Raw genomic sequence first — 23,029 nt, forward strand, 5'->3', positions numbered from 1 at the left:
TAGTTAGTTATATCCTTGAATATGGATGCCTGCTGATGAATGCAGAGTGCAATTATTAGTCGCAGATGTCAGCTGAGCATGGTGAAGTCACTCGTGACCTGGGTTTAAACCCATCAACATCAAGCATAATATTACGGTTGTAGACTTACGAAATCCTAGTTGTACAAAACAGTTGCCCATTCTGGAAAATATCTTCTATGCATGTCAACTTTATGCAGCTTCATCGCGCAGGGCCGCATGATATGATTCTCCAAGGCGGTAAATCGTCAGATATCAAAAGAATGATGTGGAGGCCAGAGGGTGATTGTTAAGATGGCTTCCTTGTATGTACACTCCTATCACGAGTTTTGGATACTCTTTACCAGCAGCAAGCAATTGACCACTCTGTTATGGGATTGATTATTACGAACAATAAATTTGACAAACAAAACCAGACCGAATCGACTCTTGCTTTCCTAATAGAATAATTCGACCCTTATTCTTGTGCCTGGGTTATACCGAATTTTTCTCTTGAGATAAGACGGTCCCTGTCTTTGGCACTCAAAGATCGAGACGTAATATAGAAATATTGTGTGCAGTTTGTTAAACGTTTGTTGATGTCAGAAGAATTTTCTATATCTTGCTTCTTCTCTTCCTCTTTGTTTATATAGGGAGGAAAATAGGGAAGGGAGGGAAGTTTTTCTGAAGAGTTACAACTCTTCAGAACCAGGATACGTTGAATCGTTTTCCTTTGAAATTAATTAATTATATTTTCAGATTAGACACGGAACTAAGTTCCGTATCCCGCGAGACCCCATCATAGTCATTCGTCCGAATGCTAAACCGTAATTCCGTAAATAATTATGCAAGTATACTCTCCGTATTTTCCCGAACTTGCAATTTATTATTCAGAAATTACCCACTAACGAACCAACCTTAATTACGCAAAATAAAACCGGTAATTACTCTTAAATCACCAACACACTCTACCCTGATGCCGGCATCAAGATTGTACTCAATACAATATAAAGTGCTCATGTGGCTCCATTTACCCAAAAACAAATCCTTCCGCATCAAAATTGCTCTTGTGCAAAGAAGACAGACTCAATCAACAATGATTTCTGGAAAGAGAATCAATATTACATTCGGTAACTGTTATTGCATATCAAGCTAAAGGGGAACTAGGAATCAGTTAACGCCACCCACAATATGGGGTGTGATCACATCACTATTGGTCGATGACGATGACTTCACCAACTAAGCTAGCCAAGTGAGCCAACATCTACACCATGAACTATAGAGGGTAGCTTTACACACTCCCCCTCACACCCTCACACATGTGAGGCCCACTTTTCACACAGACTGGACAAATTCATTCAACTAAGCAACTTTGCTCGTCCGTCTCTGCAAACTTTGGCTCATGAAACTCAGGTCTTTAGCTTAAATTCAACAACGGGCCTGGGCCGCACCCAAACAGAGGAGAAAGAGTCCACAACTTAGGCCCAAGAGGGTTCCACTCTAAAACCAATTGACAATAGAGGGAATAGCCCATTGCCTTATAAAGTGATAATTCTTCTCCTCTTTTATCAATGTGAGACAACCCTCACATGTGGAAACTTTGGGTTTCTTCACACTATATATATGCCACTTGATTTATAAGTAGAGTAGGAAAACATGTTTTGACACCTAAATGATGCTGAAATTGCAAAGCTTCAAAGTAATAGAGTAGTTAGTACCTTTGATAGTTACCAGGTCGCATTTATGTGCGTTGTACCCTTGCTCCATGTCCAACATGTTCAATGGAACTCAGTGAAACGTCTACATGAACCGAATGCTGATGTGTCTGGTGCTGAAACTGGTGCATATTGACATGACGAAGGTGATGATTTTGATGGTGTTGTCTCGGGTGCCTACTTCGGTAAATGGGATTACGGGGAGATAGTTGAGCAGAACTTGTTCTCCATCTAAGATACTCAACTATTAATGCATTTGTGCTTATTGCAATTCCAAAACCAGTGAACGACGAAAGGAGAATCGAGAGCAGAGAATTAACTTTGAGCTGCAAATTTGAAAACGTCAAAAATGAAAACTTTCATGTCAACAAGAAAGTGAAGTATTCAATAAGCATACTTAGTGTGAAGATGCACATGTCGGCTTATCTTTGAGTCGTTGACGGGGGTGCTCATAATATGGGTACAAAACTTACAGCAGGGCCATGGAAACTCATAGGCAAGTTAGTTATATTAAATTACTAGTTTGGATGCCCGTGCGTTGCAACGGGGTAATTGACTTAGTAACAAAAAATGGTTATAAGTTCTTAATATTTACATCTTATATCTAATCATTTATTTAGATATGATCAAAAGTCAAAACATCTTATTTAAGAGACGCAAAAGATGTTGGGTTGATACCTAAGTTCCAAGGATACCTCATATTTATAATCATAAGACCACCACATCTTATGTTAATTTTTCAATGTGGGACAATTCTATTATTTTTATATAATCCTACATTATTTTTCAATGTGGGACATATAACATACTAAGAAATACACAATTTTATATATATACAAATTATTTGAAATCTACAGGCTAATGATAGTATTTTCACCACAAATCAAATTATGTTATTTTCATAATTTTCTTAACGATATTTTTTTGCGAAATGAAATGTAAAAGTTTTTATATAAAAATTAGAAACGTCACTTGAATATAATTTAGGAAATAAATATTATAATAATTAAAAGATTCTCCACTTTATTTTTTACATCAAAAAATATTACTTATGATACTTTCCTAAATTAATTTTTAGGATACTCCACCTTATGACAATTTTATGTTGTGGGACAATTCAACTATTTATGTAGTATATTTACCACACCTAAACTATTTTTCCAATGTGGGACAAATAACACACGAAAAAGTACACCATCTTTTTTGCACCTATTTCGATATCCAACCCGATTTAATAATGAGAAAATACTATACTATCTATTTATATTCGTACGTTTTTTTTCCATTTTTTGTCATAATTAAAATATGTACAAATGATATGATTTAAATTACATTTTTTTTTCAAACACGATTTTTAAGATGTAATTGAGGAAGCAATAAAATGTATAAACAAATGCAAAATATTTTCTTTTTCAGGTGCGATTTTGATTAATGGTTAAAAATTATGATGTGTTTTAGTTACTCAAATGTAATGAGGCATAATAATTACCTATATTTGAAAGTAATAAAGATTTAATTCTACTATTTATCAAAGTAAAAAAGCTCATTATTGATTTGTTTGTGGATTCAAGATTTTTTTATACAACACTTGATTGTATTATAATTCATAAATTTTCTATTTTAGTGCAGAGATTATCATATATATATATATATATATATTTAGCACCCATTTTATTTTTTAATTATGATTTTGTCTTAAATAAAGTTATTATACTATTGATTGTCTTAAAATAGACATTATAATATCACTAATATAGTAATATATAATCGCTTTTATAAATATCTACGTGATTAATATTTGTATGGTATTGTTGTAACTAAGGTTTGTCGTTAATACAAACTCTTATAAGAACTCTCTAAGATAATATTTAAGCGATTCAAAAGATTTTGGGTTGATACCCCTAAGTTTCAAATAGACTCCTATTTATAATCATGTGATACCTCACCTCATGATAATCTTCTAATGTGGGACAATTCAACTATGTAGTATATTTACCACATCTACATTATTTTTCAATGTGGACAACCAATATACTTAGAAATACACCATCTTTTTCGCACCTAATTCGACATCTAACCCTTTAATAATAATATGTTGATACCAAATATAGCCGGACCTTTACAGACTTATCAAAGTAATACATGAAAAGGTGATACTCAAGAGTACGTACATTACAAGTGATTAGGATTTTACTATAAAGTGTTAAATTTGAACTTGTTGAAAACCTATAGATGATCGCAAAAAGTCGGGCGCCTTCTATCTAAGATACAAAGAAACGGTGCAGTATACCCACACAGGTCGTAGTTCAAACTGAACACAATATATACCCTCACTAAACCCTCATAAATTACGTTGATAAGTAATAAAACCAATTCTAAAAAATAACATAACCATGGTCAAATAGGTAGTTTAGTCAAGTCTTGTCATAATTCAACAAATGATTTAGCCTATAAGGCTCATCCTTAGAGTAACACAAAACAATAACACATCAGAGCCTTAGTCCCAAAATAATTTAGCCTATAAGGCTCATCCTTAGAGTATAAAAATAAAATAAAAATAAATACAAAAATTAAAGAAATAACTTACAAACTTAATGTTGTAACCAGTAGATGAGAAACGCTTAGTAAACTTTTATTAAAAAGAGAGAAGATTTACAAGTGAGAGAAAGAGAAAGAGCCAGGAAAAAGCCTGCTTTCAACAATAAAAAACGCATCCTTTTATAGGCAAGGAGCGGAAAACAGATAAATTACCTAACAGTAGATTTACTGTGTGCTTTATAAAAGCAAAACAAAATTCAAAGTTTTACTCAAGTGTGCTTTTGAAACACACAAAAATAGGCATGCATTATTCTACGCATCTTTTCCCTAATAATCCAAATGTGTGCACCTTTTCTTAGTGCTTTTCCTTAGTGCTCATAATAGCACATCCAATGGTCCTTATTAACCTTTGAAATTATTTGTCAAATCATGAAAAATCTGGGTATTTTTGTTAATATCATCTGCTATAATATTGTCCTCTTCTGGATTTTGAGCGTCTTGTAAAATATCAAATTTATTTTTGCTGCTTGATGCCATAGATATCGCCATAGAAGCATCACTTTTCTGTGATTTGTCATCATCATTATCGGCCTTTTGAGCCAAAGCCATTTGAGCTACGCGAAATAATGTTGAACAATTTCTTCCTCTGTCTTGTCCTGGATATTATCCAAGGATTCAGAATGAACACCATCTGAATGACCATCCTCATTATTGAGATAAAGAATTTTATTGCACTTAAAGCATCTTATTTGTTTGGAAGGAGTATAACCCTTTTTCTCTATAAGAGAATTTTTTTTTTTTTACAAAAAGACAAATATAATTCAAGCTTCCTAAAAAAAGATGGGAAGATCAGCCCTGGCTTCTATGTGAGAGATATCTCATAAATAGCAATTATACAATGAAGTCATATAAGAACAGATTTTTTTATGAAAACATACTTTCATCAAATGGTTGTGAAATCAATCATTTCACTACTATTGACGCAGAAATTTATAATTTCTCAAAAATTATAATCAGAAAGGTTATATCCATTGAAGAATGGAGAATCACTCCTCTCAAAACAAAATCCTTAATTATCAAAGGAACTCGTATTGAGTATAATTATTGGGATTATATTCAAGCATTTGATAAAACTTTTTTATATGAAAATGACTACAGAAGTCATACTTGGTTCATAAAAATTAGCCTAGAAATTTATAACCAAATTATACCGCCCTGGTTAATAAAATAGTGACAGTTCTATGGAACATCAGAGGAAATATTACCTCAATTATTTAGAGATCTATATAATGAATGAAAAGAGGTTATACCAAAGGCTCCAGAGGATAATATTCCTGGAATTATCCAAATGCAATTTTTTATTAAATTTTCTATTCCTTGGATTTGGAAATTTATTCCAAAAACGGGTTATACCCAAGAAAAATTATTTTGTTTAAAAAGAGAATCATATTCTCGCTTCTGGGACACTATGCTCAGAGAAAATAAAGACACTAAAAAACTCAATTGTAGTTCTACTCTTGATCTTATTGAAGAAAAGATTGATAGTTTTACTATTCTTTATCTCAATAATGAGGATGGTCATTTAGATGGTGTTCATTCTGAATCCTTGGATAATATCCAGGACAAGACAAGACAAGACAAGACAAGACAAGACAGAGGAAGAAGTTGTTCAACATTATTTCGCTTTGGCTCAAAAGGCCAATAATGATAATGACAAATCACAGAAAACTGATGCTTCTGTGGCGATATCTATGGTATCAAGCAGCAAAAACAAATTTGATATTTTACAAGACGCTCAAAATCCAGAAGAGGACAATATTATAGCAGATGATGTTAACAAAAATATCCAGATTTTTCATGATTTGGCAAATAGTTTCAAAGGTTAATAAGGACCATTGGATGTGCTATTATGAGCACTAAGAAAAAGCATTAAGAAAAGGTGCACACATTTGGAATATTAGGAAAAAGATGAGTAAAATAATGCATGCCTATTTTTGTGTGTTTCAAAAGCACACTTGAGTAAGACTTTGAATTTTGTTTTATCATTAATTTCATCTGGAAACTTAGACCCAAACTCAATACTTCTGTTTTTTTTTTTTTTTTTTTAATAATAATAATAAGGTTTAGTGAGGGTACACATTTTGTTCAATCTGAATTGATAACTGTGAATGGAGAGGCACCGTTTTGCCGTAATGCCGTGGTTAGGCGCTGGCGTTTTTCTTGTCATCTCCGAGTATGTTATCAGGTCAGATTTAACACTTTCGTGGTAATATCCCAATCACTTGTAATGAGCACTTGGGTGTGCGACATCGTTCTTATACTATAAAGGTACCGTAAAAAGGTCCTTCTTAATTTGGTATCAGAGCCATGGAAGTATATATAATTTATGATAGTTAAGTCATAATTCAACTTTCTTATCTTATGAGTTTACACGTACTTAATACGGGTAAGTCTACTGTAAAAAACAGTATGACTGAAGAGGTTGAATATCCTCAGAATTTAGATTTGCTAAATAAATGGACAATTCCAGAAGTTAGCAAAAGAACTATTTATAATTATGGATTTTTTGAATATATTGGGTTAAAACATAGAGTTAAAACCACAGAGGAATCTATTTCTCTAAATAATGAAGAAATGTATCTCCAACTTTTAAATAATAATGACTTGGAACCATTTAGAAAATCTAAACATCAATTTATTCATATTGGTTTAGTTCAAGTGGCTTTAAAACCTTTAACTCTGGAAGGATTACCAGAAAGTTTTATTGCAGCCTTAAGAGATGGCAGAAATTTGAATTGGCAAAAGTCAATTATTGGAGTTGTTTAATCCAGTTTGGCCCATGGTCCAGTCTATTTTGACGTTTATCCAAATTTACAGTTATCTTTGACAGATACTAATATATTAGATGCTTTAACTTTGAATGTTAAAACTCATGGTTACAATTATGCTAAAGGATCTGAATTAATTTGTATTTGCTACAGGATTTATTATAAACCTTTATATACGTTAAATAGTCACTGTAGATTAGCTGATAAAGCTGTAAATGAAACTATTATTATTGAAAATATACCTAGCACTTCTCATAATAATTGTGAATATGATAAAAATAAGAATTTTACAGAAGAAAAACCTTGTTCTTTAAATGAAGTTTATAAACGTCTCCAAAATAAAAATACGACTTCTAGTCCTTCTTCTTTACAAGATATTTTGAAAGAGATGGATAATTTAAAATCTGAAATTAAACGGCTTAAAATTGAAGAACAAAGAAATGATATAAGAATTTCTAATCTTGAAAAACTTTTTATTTTTTAACATGATTTAATAAATAATGATCAGGAATCTAAAGGTAAAAAGGTTGATAACCATGATATTGATAACCATGATATTCCTATCCCTGACTTTATCCCTAATATAGATGGTAAAGATCAAGCTATGCAACTTGTTAATACACCCCCAGAAATAGAGAGAAATAAAAAATTTCTCCAAACCATAAATATGGTTGCTGGCCAAAAATGGTATGTTAAGATCTTACTCAGGATTAATAATCAATTTTCTAAAGAATTTGTTGCTTTAATTGACACTGGAGCAGATTTAAATGTTATACAAGAAGGAGAAATTGACTCCAGATATTTTGTCAAAACTACTCATAGTTTATCTCAGGCAGGAGGAGATAAATTAGATATTGAATTTAAACTCCCAAAAGCTGATATATGTGTTAATAACACCTGCATTCCTTTAAGCTTTCTTTTAATTAAGAATAAACTTTCAGTTCCTGTTCCTATTATTCTTGGAACACCTTTTATAACAAAAATTTATCCTTTTACTGCAGATAATAAAAATTTAACTGCCAATTATCAAGGAAAAACTATTACTTTTAGTTTCATCATGAAACCCTTCATGAAGGCTATAAATGAAATTTATAGTAAAATCTCTTTAAAAGAAAATCAATTAAGTTTTCTAAAACATGAAGTTAATATTTTGACTATAGATCAAAAACTAAAAAATCCTAAATTAAAGAAAAAGATTATCGATATTGAAAACCAATTTTCTCTATCTATTTGCAATGATCATCCTAATGCTTTTTGGAATAGAAAGAAGCATATAGTAAATCTTCCTTATGAAGAAGATTTTAAGGAAGAAAATGTTTCTACCAAGGCTAGACCTTGTCAAATGAATTCAGAATATTTGGAATTTTGCAAAAAAGAAATAAGTTCTCTTATAGAGAAAAAACTTATTGGACCATCCAAATCACCATGGTCATGTACAGCTTTTTATGTTAACAAAAATGCTGAAAAGGAACGAGGAGTTCCTAGATTAGTTATTAATTATAAACCTTTAAATAAAGTCTTAAAATGGATTAGATATCCAATACCTAATAAAAAAGACTTATTAGATCGTTTGTATAAAGCTCTCATATTTTCTAAATTTGATTTAAAATCAGTTATTAATGATTCAAATTGACCAGATAGATAGATATAAAGCGCTTTTAATGTTCCTTTTGGACAATATGAATGGCATGTTATGCCTTTTGGTTTGAAAAATGCTCCATCGGAATTCCAAAAAATTATGAATGATATTTTTAACAATTATAGCCATTTTATCATAGTTTATATTGATGATATTCTCGTCTTCTCCATGAATATAGAAGAACATTTTAAGCATTTAGATATTTTCAAAAAAATTGTCATATCTAATGGTTTAGTAATTTCTAAAACTAAAATGTCTTTATTTCAGACTAAAATCAGATTTTTAGGTCATAATATTGAGAAATGCCAAATTATTCCCATTAATAGAAGTATTGAATTTGGGTCTAAATTCCCAGATGAAATTATTGACAAAACTCAACTTCAAAAATTCTTAGGAAGTTTGAATTATATTTCACCTTATTATAATGATTTGGCAAAAGATACTGACTATTTTTTATATGACAAAGAAGAAGAATCATTGTGCTTGGTCTAATGATCACACGAAAGCTGTTAGAAAAATTAAGAGTAAAGTTATATCTTTACCATGCCTTAGTTTGGCAAACCCTCATTGGGAAAAAATAGTAGAAACTGATGCTTCAGATATTGGTTATGGAGGGATTTTTAAACAAATTGATCCCAATAATAAACAGGAATTTTTAGTCCGTTTCTATTCAGGAAAATGGAATTCTGCACAATCTCATTATGCAACTGTTGCTAAAGAAGTTTTAGCCATAGTCAGATGTGTTTTAAAATTTCAAAATGATTTATATAACCAAAAATTTACAATAAGAACAGATTGTAGTAAGGAGACGAACAGTGATTACTTAGTTTAGATGGTATCCATTGCTTGGAATTCAAATTTAATTTCCTTCCATACTTCACAAGCAGCAGCTAGCTCAGGACTCCATTTGCAAGCCTCGCGAATAATAGTATTACCCTCGCGAGCAAGATCACGTCAGATGTGTTTTAAAATTTCAAAATGATTTATATAACCAAAAATTTACAATAAGAACAGATTGTAGTTTTGCGAAATTTATGTTTCAAAAAGATTTTAAACATGATGTTTCCAAACAAATGTTTGCAAAGTGGCAAGCTCATTTAGCCCCTTTTGATTTTGAAATACATTATAAAAAAAGATCTGATAATCACCTCCCTGATCACCTCCCTGATTTTTTAACAAGGGAGTATTTAACTCTATAAGAGTTTGTTATTTGTTTCAGGAATGGATTTTGGTCGAGGCCGTGGCCGTGACCGCTTTTCTTATCCTTCTAATAGAGGAGAGGAAGACAATCATTCGAAATTATCGTATACGGAATAACCCACGACAATCATCCGAAATTATGAGATATGGGAATAACCCAGACACAATTATCAGATATGGGAATAACCCAGAACCAGGATCATCATCTGGTTATATAAGACCAAGTAATACCTTGGCACAATATGGTGGAAAAAGGCTAATAGCCAAAAATTTATGTGATAATATCACAAAAGAAGAATTTGATGAATTCCAAATATGGAAACAAAAAGAACTTAATATAAGTTCTCCATCTTTCAGAAAAATTATGGAAGATTCTTTTGATGAAAAAGAGAAAATGGTGAAATCACTAGAGGAAAGGGAGATAATTATACTCCAAAATTCTGACAAAAAATGGGAAGATAATCCCTGGTTATTATATAACCGTTATTTAACAAATAATCAAAATCCTATGGAGACTTATAAAAGTCGAAGTTTTTAAGAAGGAATCTTCGCTGATAATGAATGCAATTTTAAGCATTTTGAGGATCCAGGAAATTTCTGGAGATTTTCAAAAATTAATATCAAAAGGATAATATCCATTGAAGAATGGGGAATAACTCCATCTACTTCTAAAACCTTGATAAACAAAAATAATATCAAAGTTGAGTACAATTACTGGGATTACATCCAGGTTTTTGACAAAGTTTTCTTATATGAAAATCCTACAAAAAGCCATACATGGCTAATAAAAATTTACCCTGAAGTTTTTGATCAAAATCTACCAACTTGGTTAATTAAATGGTGGCAATTTTATGGAACTAATGGAAGATATCATGCCACAAATGTTTAAAAATCTTTATGACGAATGGAAAGAATTACTTCCAAAAACTGATCAGGATGATATTCCTGGCATTATTCAAATGAATTTCTTTATTGAATTTTCTATTCCCTGGATTTGGAAGTTTACCCCCAAAACAGGATATACTGATCTCAAATTATTTTGTTTAAAAAGAGAATCATATTCTCGTTTTTGGGACGCAATGTTAAGACAAGATAAGGACACTAATGAGTTAAAGTGTATATACACAATCAATTTAATTCAAGACAAGATTGATAGTCTAATTATCTTCAATGCTGAAGAATCTGGAGAATTGGAAGAGCACCAACTATCTGGAGAATTATTTCAAATCAAAGATAAAACTGAAGCTGAAATTCTTAGCCATTATTCCAAATTGGCAAAAAGGGCTTTAGCTCAAAAACAAATGCATGAGAATAATAAATCTCAGACAAGCGATATATCAATGACAATGTCTACAGCATCCAATAGCAAGAACAAATTTGACATTTTTCAAGATGCTCAAGAAATGGAAGTAGAGATAGAAGTCCAATTATTAATAGAAGAAGAAATAACAAATAAAAAGGCCAAAGATGCCAAATCAAAAGACAAAGGAAAAATAGTGGAATAAAGATGCCATCCAGAAGACGCATGCAACGGAAATAGTAAAAAGATGCCACTCAGAAAATGCACAATGGAGCATTAGCAATAGTTCTCGCACTAATAAAGTGGAATAGTTCTAAGCACTAATAAAGTGTGGTTGTTTTTCAAAGCTTACAGTACAATTACTGTTTGTGAATAGTTTTCTTTTTGCCTATATAAACAGGCAGTTGTTTTAGTTAAAGGCAGGCTTCTCCTACCCCTCTCTCTAGTTTTCTCTCTCTCCCCCTTGTAAATCTTCTTTCTTTAATAACAATCTCGTCAACCGTTCGTCTTCTATTCTGAGCACAACTTAAGTTTGTAAATTTTTTTTGATACCGTGAAAAGATCCGCGACCTTTTTACGGTAATATCCCAATCACTAGTAATGAACACTTGGGTGTGTGTCCTCGTTCTTATACTATGTTGATACCGTGAAAAGATCCGCGACCTTTTTACGGTACCAACATAGTATAAGAACGAGGTTGCACACCCAAGTGCTCATTACAAGTGATTGGGATATTACCACGAAAGTGTTAAATCTGACCTGATAACATACTCGGAGATGACAAGAAAAACGCCAGCGCCTAACCACGGCATTACGGCAAAACGGTGCCTCTCCATTCACAGTTATCAATTCAGATTGAACAAAATGTGTACCCTCACTAAACCTTCTTATTTTATGTTGATAAGTAATAAAACCATCTTAAGATAATAACACATCCATGGTTTCATATATAACTTAATCAAGTGTTGTCATAATTCAACAAAGGATTTAGTCTATTAGGCTCATCCTTAGAGTAAAAATATATTTAAATTAAAAACAAAATTAAAAACAAAAAAAACTTACAAACTTAAGTTGTGCTCAGAATAGAAGACGAACGGTTGACGAGATTGTTATTAACGAAAGAAGATTTACAAGGGGGAGAGAGAGAAAACTAGAGAGAGGGGTAGGAGAAGCCTGCCTTTAACTAAAACAACTGCCTGTTTATATAGGCAAAAAGAAAACTATTCACAAACAGTAATTGTACTGTAAGCTTTGAAAAACAACCACACTTTATTAGTGCTTAGAACTATTCCACTTTATTAGTGCGAGAACTATTGCTAATGCTCTATTGTGCATTTTCTGAGTTGCATCTTTTTACTATTTCAGTTGCATGCGTCTTCTGGATGGCATCTTTATTCCACTATTTTTCCTTTGTCTTTTGATTTGGCATCTTTGGCCTTTTTATTTGTTATTTCTTCTTCTATTAATAATTGGACTTCTATCTCTGCTTCCATTTCTTGAGCATCTTGAAAAATGTCAAATTTGTTCTTGCTTATTGATCTTTTGTAGACATTGTCATTGATATATCGCTTGTCTGAGATTTATTATCCTCATGCATTTGTTTTTGAGCTAAAGCCCTTTTTGCCAATTTGGAATAATGGCTAAGAATTTCAAACTTGATTTATCTTTGATTTGAAATAATTCTCCGATAGTTGGTGCTCTTCCAATTCTCCAGATTCTTCAGCATTGAAGATAATTAGACTATCAATCTTGTCTTGAATTAAATTGATTGTGTATATACACTTTAACTCATTAGTGTCCTTATCTTGTCTTAACATTGCGTCCCAAAAACGAGAATATGATTCTCTTTTTAAACAAAATAATTTGAGATCAGTATATCCTGTTTTGGGGGTAAACTTCCAAATCCAGGGAATAGAAAATTCAATAAAGAAATTCATTTGAATAATGCCAGGAATATCATCCTGATCAGTTTTTGTAAGTAATTCTTTCCATTCGTCATAAAGATTTTTAAACATTTGTGGCAGGATATCTTCATTAGTTCCATAAAATTGCCACCATTTAATTAACCAAGTTGGTAGATTTTGATCAAAAACTTCAGGGTAAATTTTTATTAGCCATGTATGGCTTTTTGTAGGATTTTCATATAAGAAAACTTTGTCAAAAGCCTGGATGTAATCCCAGTAATTGTACTCAACTTTGATATTATTTTTGTTTATCAAGGTTTTAGAAGTAGATGGAGTTATTCCCCATTCTTCAATGGATATTATCCTTTTGATATTAATTTTTGAAAATCTCCAGAAATTTCCTGGATCCTCAAAATGCTTAAAATTGCATTCATTATCAGCGATGATTCCTTCATAAAAACTTCGACTTTTATAAGTCTCCATAGGATATTGATTATTTGTTAAATAACGGTTATATAATAACCAGGGATTATCTTCCCATTTTTTGTCAGAATTTAGGAGTATAATTATCTCCCTTTCCTCTGGTGATTTCACCATTTTCTCTTTTTCATCAAGAGAATCTTCCATAATTTTTCTAAAAGATGGAGAACTTATATTAAGTTCTTTTTGTTTCCATATTTGGAATTCATCAAATTCTTCTTTTGTGATATTATCACATAAATTTTTGGCTATTAGCCTTTTTCCACCATATTGTGCCAAGGTATTACTTGGTCTTATATAACCAGATGATGATCCTGGTTCTGGGTTATTCCCATATCTGATAATTGTGCCTGGGTTATTCCCATATCTCATAATTTCGGATGATTATCCTGGGTTATTCCCATGTCTGATAATTTCGAATGATTGTCTTCCTCTCCCTCTATTAGAAGGATAAGAAAAGCGGTCACGGCCACGGCCTCGACCAAAATCCATTCCTGAAACAAATAACAAACTCTTATAGAGTTAAATACTCCCTTGTTAAAAAATCAGGGAGGTGATCAGGGAGGTGATTATCAGATCTTTTTTTATAATGTATTTCAAAATCAAAAGGGGCTAAATGAGCTTGCCACTTTGCAAACATTTGTTTGGAAACATCATGTTTAAAATCTTTTTGAAACATAAATTTCGCAAAACTACAATCTGTTCTTATTGTAAATTTTTGGTTATATAAATCATTTTGAAATTTTAAAACACATCTGACTATGGCTAAAACTTCTTTAGCAACAGTTGCATAATGAGATTGTGCAGAATTCCATTTTCCTGAATAGAAACGGACTAAAAATTCCTGTTTATTATTGGGATCAATTTGTTTAAAAATCCCTCCATAACCAATATCTGAAGCATCAGTTTCTACTATTTTTTCCCAATGAGGTTTGCCAAACTAAGGGATGGTAAAGATATAACTTTACTCTTAATTTTTCTAACCGCTTTCGTGTGATCATTAGACGACGACGACAACAACAACAACAACAACAACAACAACAACAACAACAACAACAACAACAATAATAATGGCCGCTTTTAAACCCGGGCCAAGGAGATAGTAGTTTTACAAAACTCAAAGGTTAATATGGTTACAAGCTCAATGACCAACTTTATTACATTTATAACAAACTGTTGGTTTTTCATACTTCTGCGCCTTCTTACTAGACCTTCTTAAGGCTTTCCTTTCAGCCTTTTTCTCGTATTTTACCTTAGAAAACCTTTTCTTCCTCCTTTTATAATAAGGTTTTTCCTCAAAGTTTTTACCAGAACTTTGCTTATACCTTTTCTTTTTAGGATGAATTGGGACATCCATTCCAAACTGGTTACAGAATTCACCTAATTGATTCTTTTCCAGTAAATTTTGTCTCTTTAATTGCTGATTCAATTTAAGCTCATTGCAAAGGTTTAAACCTTCTTGAATACAAGTTCCTATGATACTACCATACGTATAGCTATCATAAGGAATAGAGGTATACCCATTTCTAAGGTTATTCCTAACCCTCTCAGCAAAAAGATAAGGTAAACCATCCACAAACTTAGACTTCCAGTGTTCACTGGAGGCTTCTGGTAATTCCATAACTCTACTAAGGAAAGTATCCTTATACCACCTAAAATCTGTAAGAGTTTTACATCTTAAATTCTGTAATAGGGTTCTAATATTCTCATTATTATCAGAATATCTCCCTGTAAAGTGTTCAACTATGTTGACTACAAGGGTATACACAACATTTTCCTTCCGTATACCATCAGGCATATCAATCTTAGTATCAATAATCATAGTCCGAGCTTCTTGAGACAAACAATTGTCCCACCAACCTTTTAATTGGCCAGTAAATCCTGCAGTAATCATCTTGGCAACAACAACATCGCTATTACCAGCAATCTTGCACATAGTACTATACATCATAATCCTGTGGATCTGATTATAAATTTGTTTATCTGTAAAGTCATCTATGTTCCATTCATAGATGCATTTTCCACTATAACTATTATTCAAATGGCATTTCTTCATCTTCAGCAGTAATACGAACTAATACTAGCAAAGAAGATGAGATGTTGCTTAATAATAGCGAAGAAAGAGTTATACTCTTACTCAATAAAGGTGATGAAAAATGGGAAAATGATCCCTGGTATCTTCATAAGAGGTACCTAGGAGGATTGGGTTATACCCAAGAAACTTATAAACCTACACTCTTCTATGAAGAGATTCTCAAGGCCAATGGGTGCACAATTCAACATTTTATGCACAATTCAAATAAAGAGACTTATAAGTTCTCTAAAATAATTATTGGGAATATATTTTCCCTAAATGATTGGGGTATATCTCCATTTACTGAAAAATCACTTATACTGAAGAATGTGCAGATGAAATATAATTATTGGGATTATATCCAAGCGTTTAATAAAACGTTTTTATATGAAAATGATTATTTGAGCCATTCATGGTTCATTAAACTAATGGTTAATAACCATGATTTACCAAATTGGTTTATTGAATGGTGGAATTTTTATGGGACTAACCCAAAAATTTTACCAGAATTATTTAAAGACTTATTTCTTCAATGGCAAGAGCTTAAGCCTGCTACTTAGGATAATATACCTGAAAATTTACATTTTTTTCATGGGTTTTTCCATACCATGGATTTGGAGAGCTGCTCCAATAACGGGCTATACCCGAGGAATGTCGTGTCTCAAATATCGGTCCTATTCAAAGTTTTGGGACAAAATGCTTGAAGAAGATGAGGAAGGTGAATTCCTTTCTGCTCCTACAATTAAACTACTTAAGGATAAAATTACATATTTTCTTGATCAAAAAGAACAAGGAGGAACAAGCTGCAAGGAAGCAAAGGCATAAAGAAATTGATGCTACTTTGAGTTTATGGGCTAATGATTTCCCAGATCTCTGGTCTTACTGATGAAGAAATTACGGAGGCTTATCAAAAAGCCTTATGGGAAACCCTACAAAAGAAGAAAAATACTGATAAGGCATCTACATCCGATGTGTCAATAAAGGAATCTAAATCTGATGCATCAATGACGTCACTACATAGTCAGTCTTCTTTCAGTATTCTAATGCAGGACTCTCAAGATCTAGGAATACCTTAGAAATGGGTATACCTCTATTCCTTATGATAGATATACGTATGGTAGTATCATAGGAACTTGTATTCAAGAAGGTTTAAACCTTTGCAATGAGCTTAAATTGAATCAGCAATTAAAGAGGCAGAATTTACTGGATAAGAATCAATTAGGTGAATTCTGTAACCAGTTTGGAATGGATGTCCCAATTCATCCTAAAAAGAAAAGGTATAAGCAAAGTTCTGGTAAAAACTTTGAGGAAAAACCTTATTATAAAAGGAGGAAGAAAAGGTTTTCTAAGGTAAAATACGAGAAAAAGGCTGAAAGGAAAGCCTTAAGAAGGTCTAGTAAGAAGGCGCAGAAGTATGAAAAACCAACAGTTCGTTATAAATGTAATAAAGTTGGTCATATTGCAAGAAATTGTTGGACTAAGAATAAGATTTCTAGTTTGGATATTGATGATAGCCTTAAGGATAAGTTGTGTAAGATATTATTGGTTTCAGATAATGAATTGGAAACTTCTGACAGCACTGATGAAGGAATTAAAGTCATGGATAATGATTCCTATTTATCTGAATCATCTGAATCTTCCAGTTCAGAATATGAACCCTGTTCTAATAATAAACCTTGTATATGGGAAGAAAATGATTTTTATAATTTAGTATCTCAATTTGAGGATAATAGAATAAATGTTATTGAAACTCAGGATTGGATTAAGATCTTTCAAAGTATTAAGGACCCTGAGGCAAGATCAAAATTGATTGATATAATGGGTAAGGAACCCAGTAGTTCTGGTACTCAAGCTTCTTGGTTAGGAAACCAAGAGAAGAATAAGCCCTACACTATGAGTGAAGTTTTCAAGCTTCTAAAGAAAGAAAGACTACTGCTCAACCTACTTCTTTAAAAGATGTTCTTATAGAAATGGAAAACCTTAAGGAAGAAATTAAGATTATGAAGGAACACACTAAGCAGCAAGATATTAGGATATCTAATTTAGAGGTGTTACAAATCCTTGGTAATGATACTAAGGAAGCAGATGATAATTCTGTTCCAAAGAATATGGATAGTAGTATAAATAAACACTTTATACAATCTGAAGGAATGGTTCAAAAAGAGGAATCAGAAAAGCAAATTATTGCTTTGAATAATGGGAATGAATTTTTACAGAATATAGAATCTGTAATAAGCCAGAAATGGTATATTAAAGTCAGCTTAAAGATTGGTAATTATTTCAAGAATGATCTTATTGCTCTTGTTGATAGTGGAGCTGACTTGAACGTGATTCAAGAAGGTATGATACCTACTACTTATTTTCAGAAAACCTCTCATACTCTTTCTCATGAAGGAGGAGAAAAACTCAATATTGAGTTCAAAATTCCAAAAGCTTATATTTGCGTGAATGATAAATGTGTTTCTTCATCTTTTCTTTTAGTCAAGGATAGATTGACTACTCCAATTATATTGGGAACCCCTTTTATTAACCAAATTTATCATATCACTTATATTGACAAGTACTGACTTGTCGACTTAGAAATTGCCCTAGTGTCTCCCTTTACTTAATAAATAAAATTTAGCGTGAAAAATGTTTACTTACCAAAGTATAGAAGATATGCGCAAAGAGGATAACAATTGAAAACTGGAAGGATGCATAAGCCCATATGTAGCCTTTGCTCACTGCTTTCATAAAAGCAAAGCTATTAGGAAATGATAATTCAGATTTGGAGGTTACATTTCTTCATTAAACTTTCCAACTGCATGCAGGACAGAGAACAAAATAGTCTTAAGGTTTAACACATTAGAGAACTTACCCATTGTAGACGCTATCATAGACGAGAGAAGACCTTGGACACACGCAGACGGTAGTGATACAGCTAGAGCACGGGGACCTAGATCAGAAATCTGTGAAAGATATTAGTCCTAAATCCATGAGCAAAATGGTGTACAGACGCTACAATATTCAGCCAACAGCAGAACAACATAAACAGTGGCATCCATCTATACTTATCATGGTAACAGTAAAGAAACTTGCATTTGTAGGTAAATCAACTAACTAATTTCACTAATGTACCTCATAATTATGTAAAGTTAATTACCTTGAACTCTTGAAGGCTTGAACACATGAACGCTACTCCAATACTTATGAGTTAAGACACTTAAATTGCTATTTCAATATTTAGACACATGAACTACGTCACTCCAATATTTAGGCACATAAATTGATACTCCAATATTTAGACACATGAACTACTTCGAGTAGTGTGATGTATGCAGTTGGCATACGTTCGTATGGGCAGATAAGTGAACTCAACAACGACAACATTCCCTTAATGTCTCAAAGCCGTTTCCAATGACTGTCAGTTTGGTGAGTCATTTTTTGGTATAAAGGGAGCCATAAATGCAGTTTTAGTGCTGACGGGTTTTGAACACAGCTAATGATACATTAACTTAATAACTTTACATGTTAAGCTAGATGACATCTTCGAAGTAAGAAAAAACAGTATTTGCTGGACACGGTAATACGATAAATTAACATAGAACATTAAGATCAATTTTATAAGAAGAAACTTGTACCAGAAGTTGCTCCAGAAAGCAAAAATATGCCAGCATGCTCACAATCACAAGAATTGGAATATCCTGCCAGACCCTGTCAGCAAAAAACGAAAGAGCATCCAATCAATTTAAAATAATAGTTGTCATGTAGGTCAGACCAGTTAAGCCTATCTATCAACCAAGGAGTATATGTGCCGCAGAGTAGCTTGAGGAAGTCACAAACTTGCCTGTAACTTGTCGTTTCCGTCTGTTCTCGAATGGTTGATGGCCGTCGTTGTACAGAATGGGACTGTAGCCTCAACAATGTAACTGGTAGATTCTTCACGTCTCGCTGGCAAACATCACAAATCTTGTTTCCTTTTATGGTAAACCACTTGACTGCGCATTCCTTGTGAGCAAGTGCAAGCTCACCTTTGCAACTACACTCCAATTTGAACGCATCACCTCCTTCGCTTAACTCAACTAAACAAATGCGGCAAACAGCTTCTTCCTCAGGGATATCCTCACCGGCTTCCTCATTATCTGATACAACAGCATAAATAAGCATAATGGCCCTTGTGTATTAAACACAAATAAGCAGCAGTTTCCAGTTTCCAGTTTCCGGTTTCCAGACGATCCATGATGAAAATTGCATTGCAGTTTGCATCGACCAACTCCTAATTCATCAAAGGCCAACTTTGAAAAACCAAGACTACTGGCAACACAAGTGAATCAGAGGGAGTAATAAAGATGCAAATTAACTAGCCCATATTCTCAAAAAAAAAAAAAATACTTAAGGGAGTACTATTTATTATGAGCGGACAAAGAGGACCGACCAAAACAGAACTTTCTTAAATGTGATTCTCACTTGAAAATTAGTATAATTGAAGGTTACTGATATTATGACCACTGTATTCATACCATTGTCACTAACCGTGCCATCAGTTGTCAAAGAGTTATCAACTTCCAGTGTTTGTTGTGTCACCGGAACGACACGGATTACACCCCCCGTGGAACCTAATCTTTTTAAGCTTGGATTCTTTAACTTTACAGGAACTGAAAATGAGCGTTTCATGAGCAGTTGTGCGTCTTGATACTGACAAAGACGAGTACATAACTTGGTAAACATTAAGAAAGCACATCGACTAAATCAAACAGCAAAGCAGCCTGAATATCATGAAGAAGCAATAATAAGTACTCACAGAAGTATCTTGATGGTCAACAACAACAGTCACAGTCCTTTCTTCTTCAGGCTTGGAACTTAAATTTGCAAATGGCGTCCCTGGCAATGAACAAGCCCTCTTGGTTGAGGGAGAAGAAAAGACCTGTTTCAGAGAGAATGATCTTGAAGTACAAGGCTTGTCTGAAGGAAAATCTGATTTTGGCATATTTGCGAAGATTAAAACTGACTTTTCACCATCCTCGGATAGTGTCTTTGTAGAGGAATTCCTTTGAGGAAGCATACTCCTCATAGATGATCTGAACCCGGCTGAGCAGGGCCTTGGTGGGAGGTCTGCTCTAACGGAATATGGACTTGGTAATGTAGGATTATCTGTCCTTATGATACTAGAGACGGCACTCTCTACAGTCCTAACGGGGATTTCCAGAAGAGAAAGGTTCGGGCGTCGTGATTGACGACCTGAAATGCTTTCACTGATCTCTTCGACCTGATATACACAAAATAAAATAAATTGTTTAATGTTGATGTAATATGTGTCATCAGTTCCACTGTCAGATCAACGCTGGTAATAAAACTGGGTTGTACTATTAGATTTCATGGGCACCAAAAAATTGCTTGTAGTAAATTGGGGATTGAGTAGTAAAATTCAAGTCATAGATGATTTGTGGTTTATAGTTTTGACCTCTACCGCTTTACCAAATGTTTAATACCAACCAACCTTGAGCAAACCAACAATATGGGCCTGAAAGAGACTGCATTATTCTCAACTTGTTATACTACACCAGTACCCAATATAGCATTCTCTCTAGTTTTCATACTGCCAACACATGATTCTAAGAGTAACAACGCCCATGCTAGTCATTTGAACCACGGTCAGAAGCGGTTCTGTTAGCCTTTAAACAATTACAAATCAGTCGCAATGAAATGAGGTGTCGCAGTCCACATATAATACCATGATCTAGACCATACAGAATCTAAATTTATCATACAACTTCCCATTCTACCATAAAGCAGCAATTTTGAGAGCCTCAGCTTCTGCAAAATTTATAATCAACCCACAGCCATGCTAGTAAACGAAAGTCCTATAACTTAGTTCTGGAGGGCTGGTTCTTAATTGACAAATGAGTCATGTCCTTGACTTGTCCATCACATGTTCAAACTTCAAACTTCCATCATTCAACTCCAAATTTCGACACGAAAATCGTCAAAGATATCAGCATGTTTACACTTTACACCCAAAGAGACGTACCAACCTCACAATAAAACCAAGAAAAAGGCTATATTCCGTATTTACTAGCTTTAGCGACCGCAATCAGAGAACTTTACTACGCTTTCACAAATTCTCATTTGTGACTGTCAAAATCCGTCACAAGCTTGTGACGTGAGACAAGGGGACAAGTGTGAGGAGCAGATGGGAGAGGGTTGTGAGAGTTCACAAGCTTATAAAACTAAAGATTACAAAATGTCCAATAATTTGTGAAAATTACAATGGACCAACAACTTTACATAATGACACTACTATCCATTGGTTTTACTTTTTGCCCATTTGCTTACGTTTGTTCAAAATTCCTCCCACAAAATAAAAACGTAAACAAATGAATAAAACCGAGTCGAATAGAAAATGAATGGAAAATCCATAATCACCTGAATATGAGAAGAGACTTGGTGAGTTTGACAGTGAGCATCAGTTATACCATCATCAACAACTGTAAGCTGAATCACAGAATTTTCCATTTTACCCAGAAATTAAAAATTGAGAAAGATAGTAACTTTGATAAGAAAAGTTGAAAAAATGCAGGAAAAGTAGAGTAAAGAAGACAAAAGAGAGAGAAAGGAAATGGGGGAAATGATTGGGATAAACAATGATGATGCAAATGCACAACAAAGGCATCTTTTTTCAGCTTCGGATCTGTAGATAATATTTGCAGTGAGTACAGTAGAATGAGTATTTTTAATGGAAAATTTCCAAAAAATAAAGAGTGTTGTTTGTTTAAAAATGCATTACATACCAACTTGTTGAGTTGTTGGTTGCTTCCTAGTCAAAACAAACTCAGCTAGTCTTGCTATAGACGGATATATTATATCCGTCTATACTTAAAGATGGATTAAATAGCTCTAAAATGGTGACATTTTCGGCCTCTATCACTCCGCTTATTGCTTATCCCATTAAAAATATGGTATTATATTTGACTCGTCTTTAGCTATAGATGAATATGTGATGTTTATAATGCATTCCGTGAAACAAATTAGTGTTCGTTGGAATTTCAAAGCTTTTCTTGGCTTTTTCTATAGTGCTTGTCTATTTTGACTCATTTAGACCCCTTTTTCTTTCTTTTTCTTTTTCACTTTCTTTCACTTTTCATTAGGGCAAATTTTTATTTTAGATGGGCTATTTTTCGTCTTCCGTCTGAAATAAGACGGGGTAAATTTAGTCATTTTACGATAAAATGTTACTTTTTTCTGATAAAATGTTCCCATCATTTTCAGGTTAAGTTATAACATTTTATCATTAAATGGTTACATTCTATAAAAAAAATGATGACATTTGGTCGGTTTGAAGCCAGACTTATTGTTTCATTATTGTCATTTTGTACTC

The 23,029-nt window shown here is 33.0% G+C and overlaps 1 protein-coding gene across 3 annotated transcripts; it reads right to left on the reverse strand.

Annotated features, from left to right (window-relative positions):
- Window positions 1-296: 296 nt before the first annotated feature.
- On the reverse strand, window positions 297-22,376 carry LOC141597038 (uncharacterized). Of its 3 annotated transcripts, none has more exons than XM_074417356.1 (9): window positions 22,078-22,376; window positions 20,456-20,920; window positions 20,175-20,349; window positions 19,502-19,796; window positions 19,296-19,368; window positions 18,533-18,623; window positions 18,319-18,398; window positions 1,716-2,038; window positions 297-384 (listed from the first exon to the last, which is right to left on the reverse strand). In XM_074417356.1, the coding sequence occupies exons 1-8, from the start codon at window positions 22,165-22,167 to the stop codon at window positions 1,739-1,741; spliced, it is 1,569 nt and encodes a 522-aa protein (XP_074273457.1). In that variant the 5' UTR covers window positions 22,168-22,376; the 3' UTR covers window positions 297-384; window positions 1,716-1,738. The 3 variants fall into 3 exon arrangements, with proteins under 3 accessions (XP_074273457.1, XP_074273464.1, XP_074273470.1); XM_074417363.1 differs by lacking the exon at window positions 297-384 and adding an exon at window positions 967-1,100; XM_074417369.1 differs by lacking the exons at window positions 297-384; window positions 1,716-2,038 and adding an exon at window positions 16,516-16,604.
- Window positions 22,377-23,029: the final 653 nt, after the last annotated feature.

This window comes from Silene latifolia, chromosome 1, assembly GCF_048544455.1.
Source record: "Silene latifolia isolate original U9 population chromosome 1, ASM4854445v1, whole genome shotgun sequence".
Lineage (NCBI taxonomy): Eukaryota > Viridiplantae > Streptophyta > Magnoliopsida > Caryophyllales > Caryophyllaceae > Silene > Silene latifolia.

Bases quoted from the DNA above. Each gene is read 5' to 3' on its own strand.
- LOC141597038 (XM_074417356.1), bottom strand. From the start codon at position 22,167: ATGGAAAATTCTGTGATTCAGCTTACAGTTGTTGATGATGGTATAACT. The intron at 20,350-20,455 runs GTGAGTACTTAT...CGTCTTTGTCAG, and splicing joins TTGACCATCAAGATACTTCT to TATCAAGACGCACAACTGCT. The intron at 2,039-18,318 runs GTAAGTAAACAT...TCAAATTTGCAG, and splicing joins CGCATATCTTCTATACTTTG to CTCAAAGTTAATTCTCTGCT.